At 41.3% G+C, this 17,286-nt stretch overlaps 1 protein-coding gene across 1 annotated transcript in view; it reads left to right on the forward strand.

The window, feature by feature from the left end:
• Positions 1-648: 648 nt before the first annotated feature.
• LOC129362090 (artemin) overlaps positions 649-17,286 on the forward strand; it is a 30,151-nt gene continuing 13,513 nt past the window's right edge. Inside the window, exons 1-2 of the mRNA XM_055033429.1 lie at positions 649-881; positions 1,186-1,448. Coding sequence (XP_054889404.1) covers positions 1,361-1,448 — 88 coding nt within the window. The 5' untranslated portion in view covers positions 649-881; positions 1,186-1,360. The remainder of the gene's footprint in view (positions 882-1,185; positions 1,449-17,286) is intronic.

Raw genomic sequence — 17,286 nt, forward strand, 5'->3', positions numbered from 1 at the left:
TTTGGACTCAGCCCTGGACAACACACACGAACGCGCGCGCGCGCGCGCAGACCCTTGGAATGTCCATCCCGTAACGCGCTCGTGCGTGCTGAAGCCAATCCAGATCGAAAGTATAAACAGTGAAGGACAGATGTCTGTTGGCAGTTTCTTGAACAGAAACGCTCCCTCACTGGTCCGTGTGACAGCTGCCCCCCACAGCCCTCCACCCACCGCCCCCACCCTCCCGCTCCCAGCAGCAGGAACAAAAAGACATCTGAGACATGTGGATGGGGAGGAAAATTGAGAGCACTTTGTGAGGCCGCCACCACGCTCCGGTTTCATAAGGTCTCTGTCTGTCAGGCGAGGCGCGCTGTTTTTACGCATCGCATCCATTCCTCTCTGTACCCGCGCCGAGCTCTGCTGGGGGAAGACAGAGCGGTGGAGCGGTCTGTGGATCCACTCCAGTTCAGAACTTTTTTTGGGGGGGTTAATTTATTCATTTGTTTAATTATAGATGCGTGTCTTTCTACGCGAGTTCTTGGAGATGCGAGAAAAGATCTGCGTAAAAGGCGCTATATGGGCAGAACTCGGAGAATATATTTTGCAACCTTTTCAACGTCCCAGCTCAGATCGTCACCTGACGCGTGAACAGGAGGAACGGCGGACTTCAGAGTGATCGTGGCACGGCGGCACTCCAGAAACCGATCCGAACCCTGCTCCAGAACCAACACGGGGGGCCATTATTAGCGCCGTGTTGTTATTTACTCATCAGGCTCTGTTAGAGGCAAGACCGAACAGGTCGCTGGAGGTAAAGAAAGAGGGAGCCTCGCCGGAAAAACTGGCTTCAGTTCATCAAGCGATGGTGAGACGTGAGTCACCGGAGCGGCACAAGTAGATTGGGGGTAAACATTTTTTTTCCTCTTCCGGCTGTTTGTCTGTCTGTCCTCCTGCCTCCATGTCCACCTCGCGCTCTGCTGGGTTGTTTACGCCGCTGCAAACAAACTCTGGAAAACTGAAGTTTATTGGATATAAACTTGGATAATCGTCCAAAATGCCCATCTCTGGGTTTCTAGTTCCTCCTGAAACGCAACGAGTGTTTGAGATAATTGACATAAAAAAGAGAGACGGTGAAAGTTTCACTAATGATATACAATTAGTTCCTCTGTGTTCACTATCTGCTCTGCTTGTCTCTCTTTCTTTCTCGAGGTGCTGAAACTCAACAGGCCAAAGAGGGAAAACTGCATTCTGGCCGCGCGCACCAAGGCGCAAGGAGGAGGCGCCTCTTCGGCTTCCTCGATGGATACTTCCAGCCCGCTTCTGCCTCACATGAGAAACGCTCTGCCGTGGACAGCAGCGAGCCGTGACGCCACGCTGTGAAAACATGACGCACCGCAGCGCGCGGAGAGGCGCAGCAGGCGCCAGCGGCTCTGTTCCTGCGCACCGGGAGCGGATTTCCCACGGGACAGCTGGTAAGGCTCTTTAAGGTCCGGGGACCACATCACGGAGCTGGTGAGCGGTGCGCTTTTTGTGTGCGCCGCAATTGTTGAGTGTAGATCTGTGAAAACACTGAGCCGACTGTTTGATGTTTGACTTCCTTTCACTTCGGCTCCTCTTGGCTGAAGCCGGGAAGCTTCCTGCACGCACCTGCCAGCTGCCCGGGACTCAGGAACACACTGACCTCCAGTCAGTCCGCTGTTAATGTGATGCATGCAGGTTTGTGCCAGAAAGAAGAGTTTACAAGGTGCGAGTGTGAGGGCTGTGAATTGTGGAAAAATATAAATCAAAGTCCGTGTGTGCGCGTGAGAGAGAGAGAGAAAAAGAGAGAGAGAGAGAGAGAGAGAGAGAGAGAGACAGAGAGTCTTGGAGAGTTTGTGTTCTGTGGTATGCTGCAAATCCATGAATCAAAGTGTTGCTAATACACACATAGGTGGGATCAGAGACAGATTAGGTGTTTTTAATGCTCTGGCTTTAGCTCACCAGGGGCAGGGATGCTGCCTGGGGATGTTTAGGATCATGTTGTCATTATCACACCCACCGGGCTCAGCTCCGGGTTCTGTCTGTCCAGATCACTCCAGATTTATCGTTTGGTAAAGGCTTTCGATGATGCCTCACTGAGTCACATACTTACAGATGAACTTTCATACTTGCTCCCTGACTCAGTGACCTGCTGACTCATTCGGTCATGAACATACAAACTGTCACTCAGACAGACACACGCAGAACGTGGCAGACCTCTCTCTTCTTTGTGTCTTAAAGCTGTAGCGCTTTTTGAAACATGGCTCTATCGTTTAATCTGCTTCACATTTTGTCTTGTTACAAACACAAAGTGTGGGAGACTGAGTGACACAGCATACATTCATAACTGTGAATCCAAAAAAAGAGGCGTTTTCAAAGTGAGTTTCTTTTCAATAGAAATCTGAATCGTGTGGAGGGCATTTTTCCAGCCCCCTTTAATTTGGTGTTGTGTAATGAGGTCCAGTGCAAATGACTCATTTCAGAAGTCAAATGATCATTGTTGAATAGAATAATCCTGTGTGCGATTTAGGTTCTGAACACACCGGATCCGTTTCGGTGTTCGATCCGACAGAAAATCAGGTCAGATGATGAGCAGCAAACAAAAAACGTTAAAGTTTTCTGGAGCCTGGCAGATTGCTCACGATTCCCTGCGACGGCACCAAGATACACCTCAGCTCCGCTTCGTTCAGAGAGACGCAGCAGTTTGACTGGAATGTCACGAGTGAAGTGAAGGAGAAACACATCCGCTTTGGGGGAGAATACCAACTAAAACTTTCTACTTTCACAAGAATGAAGTACACTTTTCCAGAAGTACAGAAAAAATGAAAAAATGAAAAGTGTTGTTGTTTGAGGTTAATAAGACGTAGCTGTCGATTTGAACTCAGGCTGGAACTAGAGAATTAGTCTGATTCTTAGGTGGGAGAATCTGCTGCCAGTACCAACTATCAGTCTGGCTAAGTGTCATGGTGATGGCAGCATCATGCTTGTCTTTAGCAGGGAATCTGCTCCATCCATCCTGCTTCGCTTCGTCTCTTCCGGTTTCTTACTCAGCAGGTTGGAAGAAAACCAGCCGGCAAATGAATGTTCTGCCTCCAATCTGACTGAGCCTGGGCAAAAAAAAAAACATCAAGTATTCAGCCTGTAGGTGTTCAGGGTTTCCCCCGGAACAGCTGCTGTTCAAAAAGTAAGAGACATGAAGTTTACTGGCAGAAAACATGTCTCAGTTCTCAAACTCTATTCACAACAGTTTTGGAAAATTATGCATCCTTTCTGTCCACTTCACAGTGATCCTTTACTTTGAGGAGATCCAATCACATTAGAAAATACTGAAGTTCTTAATTACAAGACAGAAAACAATCCAGGGGTCTGAATACTTCAGCATCAGCTGAGGCATGTCACACATTCTTCACTGAACGTCTGTGAAATGCAGGCCAGCCTGAAGTAAAAATACTGTTGTTTTCCTTGGTGCTGCAGTCTGCTGCAGTCTGTTCCCATGCTAAACAGGAGGACAAACTCCTGGCTTGGGGCATCTCACACCGGCCCGTCACGCCGCCGCAGCCTTTACTTCCTCCAATCAGAGGTCACAGGGTCAGCGGCCCCACCGAGGGTCAGGTACAGCAGGCTGGGCGTGTTCTCTTCACCAGCCGCCTGCTGATGTGTGGTCTGGTTTGTTTTAACTGGCATGTGGCTTTAGTTGAGCTAGCGGTGCTGTTATTTGCCGTTATGGGTTTAACTCTTTGTTGCTCAGTTGCAGGTCAGAGTCACACACATCGGCTGCAGAGATGAACTCTTCTTAAGAAGCAGCTGGCAGCTCTGTGGTTGTGATGAGGCTGTTTCTGGCATCCAGCCTGAACATTTTAATCCAAACGCTGAAGGATTCAGCCAACCGAAAAAGTGCTCCTAAACTTTGAGACACAGTTACAATTAATTCAGCCATTTCAGTCACAAAGAACAGACAATCGTGAACTGAAAGAGCTCAACTCATCAGAGTTATTACAGTGACTGCAAGCTGACTTCCTGAACAGACCGCCTGACTGTTGACATGATATTTACCAGGTGATTATTTCATAGTTTTTGCTTAAGTCTATTTTTAAAATCAGAATAAACAGATTTTTTTTTACATATATATAGAATTTTGCAGGTAGTAATAATAACACATTATATTTTAGCATCAGCTGACATTCAGATTTAACGCAACAAAACAGAAAATTACATTTTATTAAGAAACATTTAAAAATTGTCTTTAATAATGTTTTTTGACGCTCTATGTTTGTAATATTGCCTCTTCTCTGCCTCTACAAAAGAAATAATCTTTAGTTCTAAACAGAATCTGAAATTCCTGTCATCCAAATGTTTCCATCAAAGATAAACAATGATCATTTGGATGTTTTTATGTCAGAATACAAGGAATGGCAGATCAAAGTTAAAGCACTATAAACTGTACAATATGACTAATGTAGAGAAAAGAATAATTATACAGATCAAACTTTATGATGCAAAATCTATTGTATGGAGTTTTGGCCTTTTCTAGATTAATGTTTCTTCAAGTTTCAGAACATAGTTATTTTTACAAATATTTGTGTGATTTCAAGCTTTTTGAAGGCAGAGCTTATTATGTGTAGCTGAAAGCTGCTGATATGCATTAGCTTAGCTTCATTATGAACTGAGGACAACCTGAAATCATTTCTTCCATGTTTTGCATCTCCTGCTGCTGCCAGGATGGCAGAGATTCCAAGGTTCTGCATGAGGGAACATGAACACTTTCTTGTTCACAGTCATCAGTTGTGTAAATATTTTCCATGTTTGGTGGTTTCCATTCAGAACCAAGATCTTATTGTGCTTCCAGCTTTGTGGCTATTTTTGTTAATTAGTTTCCTACTGAGTGACAGACATGGTTTCAATTTGAACATGATGCTTTGACCTCGTTAACATGTAACTTCACGTAAAGTCTTTTGCACTGTAGCCCTGGTTGAAACATACTTTATGTGCAAATTTAGACAGTTTATCTCTCATCATAATAATATCTCTCATATAATTCATTCACACAACTAAAAATCTGCAAGTGGCACAAGTAATCAGACTTCCAAATGCAACAAAATCAAAATCAAAACTAGTTCGAGAGTTAAAAGGAAACAAATTATGCAAGGTATTATTAACTTAATCTACTGGTAGAAAAAACTGAAAGTACAAGATGTACAGTTTGATTTGACAGTACAATCCCTCATGGACATGATGACGATCAGTCAGGAATTCATATTTATTTTTAAAAAGGCAGTTTTTCAACAGGAATGATATTTTCCTACCATGAACTGTGGCGGTTTCTGTGTAAATTTGCACTTTTACACCAAATATATCCAGATTTTAGCCCAGCTGTCAGCAAAAATGATGCATGTGGTTTAAAAGATCATTTCAGCAGGTTTACACCACAGTTTACCTCACAATGCTCAATTATTTGGATATTAAACTTGTTAGCCATGAAGAACCTTTAAAGAGGACAAATCCCAGCAATGCTACATGGTTTGAAAACTGGATAATTAGCAAAACGGTTCTTGGTGTCCAAATGTATCCAGATTCATGATGTGTATGTTGAGTTCAACTGCAGGAACTGGGGGTGAAAATGGGATTCTTCCCAGAATAAAGCAAATAGTTGTGATCTGGATTATGATCTATTATAAAAACAATAATCACAAACCTCAAAAACTAATAAACGTTTTGTTACTTCTGTTTCAACTACATTTTTCACAGTTGATTCAAGGTCTGAACATTTATCATGCAATTTATCTTTAAAAAAATGTTGTTAAGAATTTTACGTATTGTAATGGCTATGAATTGCCTCTACTGAAACTTGAGTACTGACAGGATTATTACTTTACTTTTATTTCTACTGTCGGTTCCATCAGCAAAAAAAATCTATAAATTCAAAAATAGGATTAAATGCAGTTATGGTGTGATAAAAGCCCATTTCAAATTGGGATTTTTTTGTGTTTGTTGGGTTTTGACTGCAGTGGCATTTAGTACAATTTCCTTAAAAAAACAGCAAAACATTTTCCCTTTCATCTTTATTGCAATAAATATCAGAAATAATCATGAGTCCAAGACAGAATTGGTCAATTGTTCAATAGGTTTAAATAGATGATTGAATACAATGACTGTGTTCTGTTTGGTAGTAAAGTTACTCTGTTTAATATATCGTTGTACTGAAGTTAACTCTGAATCTGGATCAATTTGTTTTGAGCAGTTTTGTTTGTGACACTCTTACACTCCAACGATTATACGTTTATCATCCCTCGTCTTGGGATGAGGGATGTTTTTAGGGATGGTTTTAGGTATCGGTAAAAACATGTCAGTATCATTCTAATACTGAAGAGCTACTCTGAAGCTGACAATAAGGAAGAGGAGGTTAACAGTCAAACACATTGCCAGGACTGGGTGTGTCTGTAGCCCAGTCCTGGGCCTGCAACATTGGAAGGTCGCCTCCAAAGGCCGATTACATCACTGCCATGTTGTGAAGGCTGTTCAAATTCAAAAACAACTTCAAATGCGTCCTTCCTTTTCCCCACGTTTGAATGAACTGGTCTGATGTATTCTTTGCAGCCCACTCTACCTCAACATTCAAGTTTGATCAGATTGGATATTTTTGTTAAAAATTTGGCAGACAAAGGAAAAGAGGATATAATATAGGCTGCTAGTAGCCTATGTTAATATCTGGTGGTATAACAATTCAAATTTTAAAGCGGTTGTGTTGTTAGGCTTTTGTCATTTGTATAGACATGTTCTTAATGTCTTTTATGAAGAAGTAAATTTAGGCTTAAATAAGTACTACGAATAAAAAAAAAACTGGAGAATTTCATTCTCCATTTTTAGCAGTGTTGTGTTTAGAGCCACCATTGTTGCAAGGCAACAGGACATGCACCAAAATAAAGGAAAGCTGCACCGCCCAGTTTCACAGCCGCTCACTCTCTTCAGTATCCGGGGATGAAGGACCCAACCTGGGTTGACTGAGTAGGCTGGGTCCTTTGGCCGCATGTGTCCCCTGAATCTCGACACATTCAGCGGTTAGCCAGCTAGCATCAGCTGAACGGTACACTGTTAGTGCAATTATCTGCTAGCATAAAGTGTTTCTACGACAAGCTGTACAGCAGTAGGTGAATGGTTATCGTTTATTCATGCAATGCTCATTTATTCAACTTCCCAAGGTTGTTTCTTCTTTACTTAGTGAAACGGTTTAGCTGGGCATAATCTGTTGCTATAAATCCGTTTGAGCCCAGGAAAGTGCTGGTCTTTGCCACACAAACATCCAAACAGAAGGAACTTGAAACCAAAACGCATGTTGATTGCTTAGAGGCATAAAACTATAAAACACCATTTTGAAAAAATCTTCCAATCAACAGATTAATGTGTTTGGTTCGTTCCACAGCCAAACTGATTCCATAGAACGTTCAACAAATGAAAGTTGGGTAACGTCTCTGCAGATTAATGGAAATGTGTCAGTAAAAGATGGATGCGTGCGTCGTGTTGGGAGCCTTGTCTTTGGCTGTGTCTCAACTTCGGTGTGTAATGTTAGTCTGGCTGTTTTGCCCCACCATTAATGGAGAGCGCTCAGTGAGAGAGATTGATTATGCAACCTGAAGTGCCACAGGGCAACTTCAATCTGGAAGTGCTTAGAGTACACAGCCAACCACAGTGATTCCTACAGGGCAAATTGTAGGAGGCATGATCTGACAAAAAGGAATTTCAATTTGTTAGCTGTATTCCTTCAGACAACTGCTTCCCATGCTACTTCTGTTTGCTGCCCCTTGCTTTGGAGCGGTGGACTGTCTTTTTGCAAAATCATGAGAGAAAAACTTTCTGCCTGTAATCTTGAGTTGTTGTGTTGATGTTGGGCTTTTTTCTTGAAGTTCAAACAGCTTAAATTGTTAAGAACAAAGCAGCAGTTAATTCTTTCAGGGTTGCCGATGAAACATGTCGCTTAGTTCTGACCTTATCATGAAATCGGCCTCTTTAAAACAATTTTTTTCTTTAAAATACAGAAGAATGTTAACTGGCTGGGTACCGCTCGTGTTTTCAGAGGGCTTTTCGATACAACGAGCTGTATTCTTCTGAAATTAGCAGGTCACGTTCATTAATCATAGTGTTTGAGGGCCGCTTTGAACTATCGGGCTCAGGTCATTAAAGCGAGCCTGTCTGGGGCAGGAGCGGGCGACACGGAAACTCTCTGGGTTCGGCCAGACGCGAGACACACTCATAACGATCTGGATGTGTGAGTGTCTGACTTATGCCCACTTCTCAGAGCACAGTCTCAGGTTCAGTGTGGGATTAATTTGGAGAAATAATAACACAAGTTGGGAGCAAGGAAAGGTTGAAATGGGGAGGGAAGGAGGGATGCAGGGAGGGGGCTTGTGTGAGAGGGGATTTCAGTGCATGTGCGGTTTTCCTGAGACAGTTTTACTGGATATATGACTTTTACTCTGTGCATTTGGCAAGAAAATCCTGTGACATCAGTATGGTTGGGTTTTGTTGTTTGTTTTTTTTCTGTCCGTTCCCTCTTTGTCCTTATCCGTTCTCCCCTGGTGCTCCTCTCTTCCAACCACCGGATAGTGAAATCCTACCCTGTGATCATTGGTCCAACATAGCTAAAATGTGTTCCCATTTAAGGTGAGGCTCACCCAAGCGCTCTCTGTGTGGCTTCCTCTTAAACCAACTTAATCAGGCAGGAATTTGGGTTATTAGGGTCATGGACACTGGGAAACAGCCTGAGCGGGAAGCAAAGTGCAGAGAAGTGAGACGGTGAGGACACAGATGTGTCGCATCACAAGGCTTTCTGAATCAGTGTTCATGGGAAAATGGACTCTGCCAGGTGGACGACGACGTCCCGTTTAATTTACCTGAGTGGGTCACGAGACCCTTGTGAGTGGGCCGGTCTGTGGATTTCTGGGTTGTTCATTAGAGCTAACAGTACTTGAACTAAACTTTCCAGTGACCCTCCTCTGTAAAGCTGAAGTGGAAAATCCAAACACTCCTAAGCCTGAATTCTGGCTCCCTCGCTTTGTTTGGGGAGTTTGCAGGTTTTCAGAAAGTACAAAAACAGAACGGTTCAAAACCTCTGACAGAGTCTTGACAGAGAATTGTTCAGGACAAACTGCAAACCATGAGGGCAAGGTTTTTTTTTTTTCTTTTTTTCCCCATCGTTATATCTTCAGTCTTCCAAATATTGGAAAAAAATTTTTTATCCATGCAGCTTGGAATAAGTCTGGATAAGTACAAAAACATTAAACATTGGAATGAAAAAATACTCTAGTTTTTAGACTCTAATTCATATTGTATTTCCTGCTTTAAAGAATCTAAACTGAATACATTTAAATGATATAGATTTTGAATTAGAGTTGTGTTTTCTTGATTAGTGAAATTTGAGGTAAGGTGAATGTATTTAAATTTTCACAATATAGTAAAAAAAAAGTTGGTTATCAGAGTCTGAGAAAAGAACAAAATAGAGCAGTTACAGGAACCATGAGTGTCTTTGTTTTTACTCAACTATATTGATCATAGAGTGGGAATAAACAGCATTATGCAATGAGATACTTTTTATCAGAGCTTCATAATTAGTTCATTAGGAGCTTCATTGAATTGTGTCCCTTCTGTTTTAGTTATTTAGATCTTTGTCAAATGGATTAAATAAAAACTCAAAAGTTGGAAACCTTAAAAGTTTAGATTTGACTTTCAAAAGGAACTGAGAAGGCATAGTTATCAAAAAATATAGTTATCAAAAAATATATCACCTGTATGCTGCCCTCTTAACATTTTCACTTTGAAAAAACATGGATTTGTTTTTCAGCCAACAGCCAATCAGAAATTTTAAGAGTAAACTCGCCATCATCAACATCACAAATTTTGTTATCTTTTTAATTTTTATGAAATACTATATGCAGTGCAGCAGCTCTTGATCTATATGTTGGTTTTCAATGACACTGATGTTTAAAAATATTTCACATGGTCTGTGTGTGCATGTTTTGAATTTAGTCACAGTGTTTGTGACTTATGCTTTGATGCATGAATGGGAATCATTTTTGTTGCACATCCCCTTTTCTCTCGACCATGATCCTGGAAAAACTCATTTTCTTATTATCATTAACATGATGTAGATAACACACTGACTGGTCATAATCTCTTAACACAACTCTTTTACAAAAACTGCTTTTTTGCTCTCCACTTTCTCCTATAAGCAGTTTTTGGTAAAAGAGCAGGGAAGATGTTCTACTTGTCAGATAGACCACAGTGCTTGTAGTATAAAAAAAGGAAAAGAAAAAGCAGCTGCAATTATCTTGAAATGAGATTTGTGAAGGCATGTACTGAACCAGAACTGTAAATATGAGGCCTGTTAGATCCAAAAAGGTAAAGAAAGCTTCAGCTAAGTAAATATTAATGTGGAACAGAAGGAAGCTGAGGAGTCTGATGGCACGTCACGACAAACTGGATTTAGATTGGGAATGGATATTTATTTCATCATTCATCAAGTTAAACACACTAAATGAAGATTTCCTGCAAAAGTCAAATGTTGTGCATTATTTTGGTAATTTATTTCTTTTCAAGTTTAGGCAATTTTAGATTTACCTCTAAATCTAAAATTTAGAGGTAAGAGTTAATGCTTGGTTCCTACTCATTTCTAATAAACCCCTTTGATATTTTTTAAATTGACCCAAGGGAGGGTTGCTTTGAATGATATTAAATCTGCCAAACAAAATTTGGGTATTGTTTTCCTTTCAGATCAGTCGGTGAATAACCCTGAACCAGTTCAGCCAAGCAGTGCTGACAGACTGAAGACAGTGGCTTACGATGAGAGAGGAGCCTCGGGGAAGGGTTGCTTGTGTATCATCCAATAACAGCAAAAGCAATGTGAAAAATTTACCAAACAAGTAGTGATTACGAAGGTATGTGGGAGAACATAAACATGTGAAAGCAAAGGGAAGAACCTGACTTGACTATCTGGGACATAACAGAATGTCTGAAACATGCCGATAACTAAAATAACATCATGCTTTTTGAAAGAGGTCTAAAATGTAAACTTGTAACCAAAAGCTTCCATAAATCCATTCATTTTCTTCTCCTGCCTAACGATAAGCAGTCTTGCTGAGGTTTTGGACGCCGTCCAGCTGAGAAATGTCTGCAGAGTCCAGCAGTATGTCTGCAGGTTTCTCTCCTATATGCATGCAGTGGTGAAACGTCGGCTCTCTGCTTCGCTTTTCCAACAATGTGGGGTTACTGGTGGCGTTAGGTGGTTCGGGTGGTTGGCAAGGTGACAGCTTTTCCCTGCTCTTTCTGCTTTAATAAAGCCATCGGAGGTGCAGCTGCTCACGGCCCACAAAAACATATTTTATCGCATTCTCACCGTGACCCACTGATCTCAGGACCTTGTCAACTTGCAGTAACTTTTCTTTGGCAGCCCTAACCTGAGCGTGTAAGGGCAGCAGTCCAGGCCTGTTACACTTCAAACACATTGTTCTCCACTGAAAGTGCTTCATTTATCCCACCGAAGAACCATTAGACACGTTTGGTTAGAGCTCCGCTCCTTTGTTCAGAAAGAAAGCTGCAGGGTCAGCGTAGGAAATAACGTTTCTCTAAGATTTACTCTTGGGCATCCAAAAGGTTTTCCTATATTTCTAATGAGAAACAGATTAGTGTTAAAAAAAAATCTTCCCAAAAAAAGTCTAAAGACATTCCTTGTTTTCCCGTAAAATGAGCCTTGTTAGCTGAGTTCATACAGATCACCAACAAAATGATGCTGCTGTAATTTTTGCTTTATGTTCATGATTTATTTTTCTGCTCTTCTTATTGGTGTCAGAAATAGTAGCTATTTCTGCAGGTTCCAGTACATAGCCAGGCTCTTAACATACCCTGCATGTAAAATGCTGTGATAGCAAGTTTGTCATAAATTCAGTTTCATCTTAACTTCCATTGAGGCTTTTACTGTTGTGTTGACCTCATGTTTCTTTTAATAAAATAAAGGGTTCAGGAGAATCAACTGTCTGTCAGCTGGATGACTGACAGTTGAAGCAACAGGTGGGGGAAGGGCAGCACCAGTTTATGCTAAATAAAGCCAGACAAAAGTGCAGTCACTCTGCTAGTTCAGAGGAATTGGGAAACAAAATTTAACAAGCAGAATATTTGACGGACATTTCTGGGCTGTTGAACCATGACTCTTGTGTGTGCGTGTGTGTGTGTGTGTGTGTGTGTGTGTGTGTGTGTGTGTGTGTGTGCGCGTGTGTGTGCGTGTTTGTGTCTATTATGGGTAGAGTAAAAATTTTCGACTTACTTTTTGTGTTCACCGGATGAAGGGCAAGGTGTGTCCCCACACACTCCAAAAGGCATGATGGTGTCATAAACCACAGATGTATCATGCGTGTTTGCGTGTGTCTGTGTGTCTGTGTGGGTTCTGCTCCTGCAGAGGCATGTCAATTATTCGGTGGATGTGAAGGTTGTGTCATTAGGCCTGTGGTGGGAGAAGAGAAGGTGATAAATGCTTAAATAACCCATGGCAACTGTTCATATAATTTATCCTGTCATTAAGTTTATAGAGTTGTTTTATTTTTGTACCATTATTATTTTTATTTGACAGTGATATTCACACTCATACTGCTTTATCATTTTAAAGTGTCTGTAGCCTCTCATTTCAGCCGATAGGCCAGGCTTTCATTGGAACTACAGTTTAGTCAGTGCTAGATTTGCAATGGTGGATTCACTGGCTGAAAAGAAAATTGTTTTTTTGAGCCTCCCAATCAGCTGGTGACATGTCAGGAGGGGCCAATCAGGGTAAAGATCTGATTCCGTCATACAGCTTATTTTTCCTGGGCAACTTAAATCAATATGAAATATGAATGAATGCACCATTTCTGTAAAATGAGTTTTTCATCATTGGTCATTTGGGGGAATTACACCTTTATTTAAACCCAGGCCAGCACAGCTCGAGTTATTCACCACCACCCTGCTCCTGACAGATCATTCAAACTCCCAGCCTCTCGCCCGGCCTGATCCTGGCCTGAAACACTCTCTGACACCTCCACACTCACATGCTGTCAGTCAGTTAATAAAACCACCTGGACGGGTGAGATCATTCAGATTCCCCTCTTCTCTTTACCATCCTCCTCCAGGCTCTTGTGTGTGGCCTTCATAGTTAGGAATGAAGAGAAATGAACAGAAAGTAGAGACGTACCTCCAATTCTCTGGATCTAAGACCAGAATCGAGAGAAAGTGAAAGTGTGTGTGCACACATATGCTGGGAGCTGAAGCGGCCGGGGCCCTGTCTAACCTATCTGTACCGAGGCATGGGACCTGCTATCTGTTTCTCATTTAGCCTGCACTCAGTGGTTTTCCTGCAGTGACGGGCCTCCGAGTGGAAACTGGCACTAACGAGCAATTATATCCTGCCTGCATGGCAGGGATTATGGGATTACAGAGTGATCGGCTTCAGTCTGCGCCTCTTTCTGTCCTCTCATTTTCCCCAATCACCCTCTTCTGTGTTTTGGCCCTTATCTCTCCGTTTGGATTCCTCCTGTTCTCTGGCTCAGTTATTTTTCCCTCACTTCTCTTTCCCCAGGTCATAACTTGTGTTTTGAACTCTACTTTTGCTTATCATATTTTTTTAATTATCTCGTTCTCTTTATCACTTCCTCTGTTTTGCTTTTTTCACCCTTGACTTTGTGGCTGCCTCACATTATTAAAACGGAGAGATTCATGTGGTCCAAATTTGGAGGGAAGCACTCGTAACGAGTCAAAAACACAATGAAAGTTTAATAGGCTTTACATCTGATTTGTGAAAATAGGAGCGTTCTAATTTCTCTAAAGGGAGAGTTGTCTCAGCTTTTATTGTCCTGAGCAGCTCTTTTTCCTGGAGGCCAAATCTCAGACTCTTTCACTACATCAGAGTACAAATTTAACAAGTGATGTAATGGCCTAAAGCTTCTTGCATACCATGTTTATGGAAAGTACTTCAAACCCTGTCAGCAGAGTGTCGTATGCGAGATTAAAGCAAAGCAACAGAACCAGTTTGTGCAAACGGAGCCGCTGGAGCCGCAGCAGATCTCCTCCAGCTTCGCTCTCTGGGACCTCCCCAGGTTTCCCGGTGTCTGTTAGTGATCAGGCGGCTCTCCGGGTGTTCGGCCTCCCTCTCCTCCGTCTCCTCTTACACCGCAGGTGTCTTTTATTGAGGCGGCTGTGATTTACTGCTCTGTGTTTTTTTCCCTCCCTTCTCCTGGATCCTGCAATCAGGCACCACAGTAGTGACAGGTTGAAGCTGGAGGTCAGAGCATTTTACATACATACATACATCCGCAGCAAAACACGGTGCGTCCCTAATGGGAGGTCATTACCACATATTAGACAAGAGAAGCGCTCTTTCTCTGGAACAAGGTGAGAGCTTTATGGAAACAGATCAGCTCTGAGGGGGAAACCGCACGCACATCAGAAACACACTGAGTTTATTATTTTCCCCTTTAGAAACAGTTTATAGACAAAAAAAAACATGTTGCTTTTATCTTCTCTAATGTGATGTTCGGGAAATAACATCACATTGAATTCAACTGAATGCTTTAATTCAAATCATTTTCAAATATGTCGTAAAATGAATAAACTCTGAAACACATCACATGTTCAGGCCTTTATATGCGCTCAAGACATGAATGAATTACCACTGACTGAAATCATTTGTAGAGGTTAAGCTAATATCATTCTAGAGATGAGACTTCATCTGATAACAACATGAGAAGTTACAGAAAAAACTGCAAATCCCCATTTGATGGTTTTGAGAAACAGCAAAAATAAATCACAAATTGTGTTTTAAGTAATATGGAGTGATTATTTATGGTATAGAATAATCCAGTCCAGGCTGGACTGGTGCATAAAGTGATGTTTTTATGCTGTGCATAATATTTGGACAGTCATAAGACATTGAATATTCTCCATTTAATGTAGACAGTGGTTACACTTTTGTTTTCTTTTTTCTTCTTTCACTCTTTCCTTTGGTTTGTTGTTTTGTTGTTTTTCCTTCTAATTCATGTAAAAGACTTTGAATTACCTTGTTGCTGAAAATGTGTCATGCAAATATAATTACCTTCTTTTACCTATTTACTAAAGCAATAAAAGTTTCTATTTGATGAAGAATCTTTGCTCATTAGTTCAGTTTTGTGTATTGATATTGAATTAAGGATGATCAGAAATGGAAGTTTTAATATCCCCCGCAAACAACAAGTCAGCTTTTTAATGTATTTAGTTTTTGTATTCATAGCTAATCTTTTAAAAATAATTCACTACATGTAGGTAAATTTCTGATCACCTGTTTTGTAGTTTATAGTGAATTCTGACTCTGATAAAACTGAATTATCCAGTTTTCTTCAAGAAATACAGAAAAAGCAATTCAATCTTTGTTTTGTACTTATGTAAAAAGTGTTTATGGTGAAATAAAACAGGCCACACTAATTTTCTTCAGGAATGTTCCTAAATAAAATAAAAACTGTTCTATCCAACTTTGTTCATAAATATGTTTCAGCCAAAAGTGTCAATTTTAGCCTCACTCGGTTCAGATTCACTATAGGATTTATGTTATTGTATTTTAGGCTGTAATATATGTCTTTTTTTTTGTTTGTTTTTTTTGAAAAATGAAGTCAATTGTTTATTTGCAAATTTTAATGTATTTTGAATTTCGCTGTTAAATTAAAAAATTAAAAATCTGCAGAATCTGAATTGGTTTTTATCTGATTGTCAGAATAATCAATAGAGTAATTGATTACAAAATGATCACATTAGATCAGAAACATTGGGGAGTTTAATATCACCCCCCAAAAATAAATCAGAGTTCACTTTACAATGTATTTGGTTTTCAAATTCATATATAGTTGTTTAAAAACAATACGCTATATATCAGAACAATTCTGATCATGTTTGCATGACTTCATATTTATCTCAGGTTGTCCTCAATTATATCCAACCAGCCTGACATCAGGAAATCCACACCAAGAAAAGATGCAGTGTTATGTGTTTTCCAGGCACATAATGCCAATTTATAGCACAATCAAAAAACTATATTACTTCTTGTTGTTATAAAATTCTGTATGTACAAAAATGATGTAAAAGAAATCTGACTTTGTAATTTAACGCCTTGGGTTTCTGTCTCTCTAAAACTTCTTGCTCATGCCTTCAGGACGTCATCACAACACAGGTCCTTTATTAACTCTATAACATGTTTTTTTCCAGCATTGCACTGAGAAGTAATTGGTATAATGAGTTCAGCACATGCACAGTTTCAGCAGGAGTTTGCTAATTGCTGCTGGCTAGTCTGAAGGAGTTGCCAGCGGAGTTTCTGACGTTTATTTTTACATTATACTGCCCCTTTCACGTAGCTCTTGCAACTGCAGCGACTTCTGCTTTCGGAGGGTTTATCCTCTAAACAAACTGTGAAAAGCAACTGAACAGCAGCGCAGCAACAGTGTAAATGGGAGCTGACAGGAAGTCTTTCTCACTGCAGCAGACATGCAGCCTGATGGATAAACCAAAGCTTTAATCAGCTAAACAGGGCAAAAAAAACACATGCTTGGCTTCTCTAATCACACATAGAGACACGCATAAACACCATCAGCTCCACTAAAGAACTGACACACTCCATGTCAACCCCCCCACCCTCAACACCCCACCCGCAACCCCACCCTGAAAAGGCTGCAGGCGTGGGGCTGTAGACGGCTCCGGAGTGCTGGCTGAAATGAACCAGCAGACAGGTCGGGGTAGACTCCCAGCTCATTGATCTGAAAGCAGCTAAACGCTCCCAGCTGTGGCGTTAGGGATTCGGACCTGCAGCATCAGGCCCAGCTCACTTTGCTGCTCGGTTTTAAATCAGCTCAGGGACAGAGCGGGACGGGAGCCACTGAGTCAGCACTCTGCTTTAAGTTCGCCTTGATGGCATGCAGGTTGTAGCTCCTAATTTTGCTCAGTTTTGCCTTTTCTTCAAGCTACTTCCAGTCAGTCCCCCAGACCCCCCTCATCTGGACTGGATCACCACAGCTGGGACATGTAGGATTGCATAAATGCATCAGCGGCTCTTATCCTGGGCCGTGATCCATAACCTGTTGCCATTCTTCCGTCCCGCTACAAACACACAACTCCTGGGATTAATTTTGACTGTTAAATAAACAAGCTGCGGAGATATCACCAGGGATCTAGAGATCCGCGAACGGTTCGCGCCGCCGTGTGCTACATCTAGCGCGCAGCGGTGCCGCAGTTCATTGCCAAGGTTAAACAAAGCCTCACACAGAT

The sequence above is a fragment of the Poeciliopsis prolifica genome, unplaced genomic scaffold (genome assembly GCF_027474105.1).
Source record: "Poeciliopsis prolifica strain line A6 unplaced genomic scaffold, Auburn_PproV2 SCAFFOLD008, whole genome shotgun sequence".
NCBI lineage: Eukaryota > Metazoa > Chordata > Actinopteri > Cyprinodontiformes > Poeciliidae > Poeciliopsis > Poeciliopsis prolifica.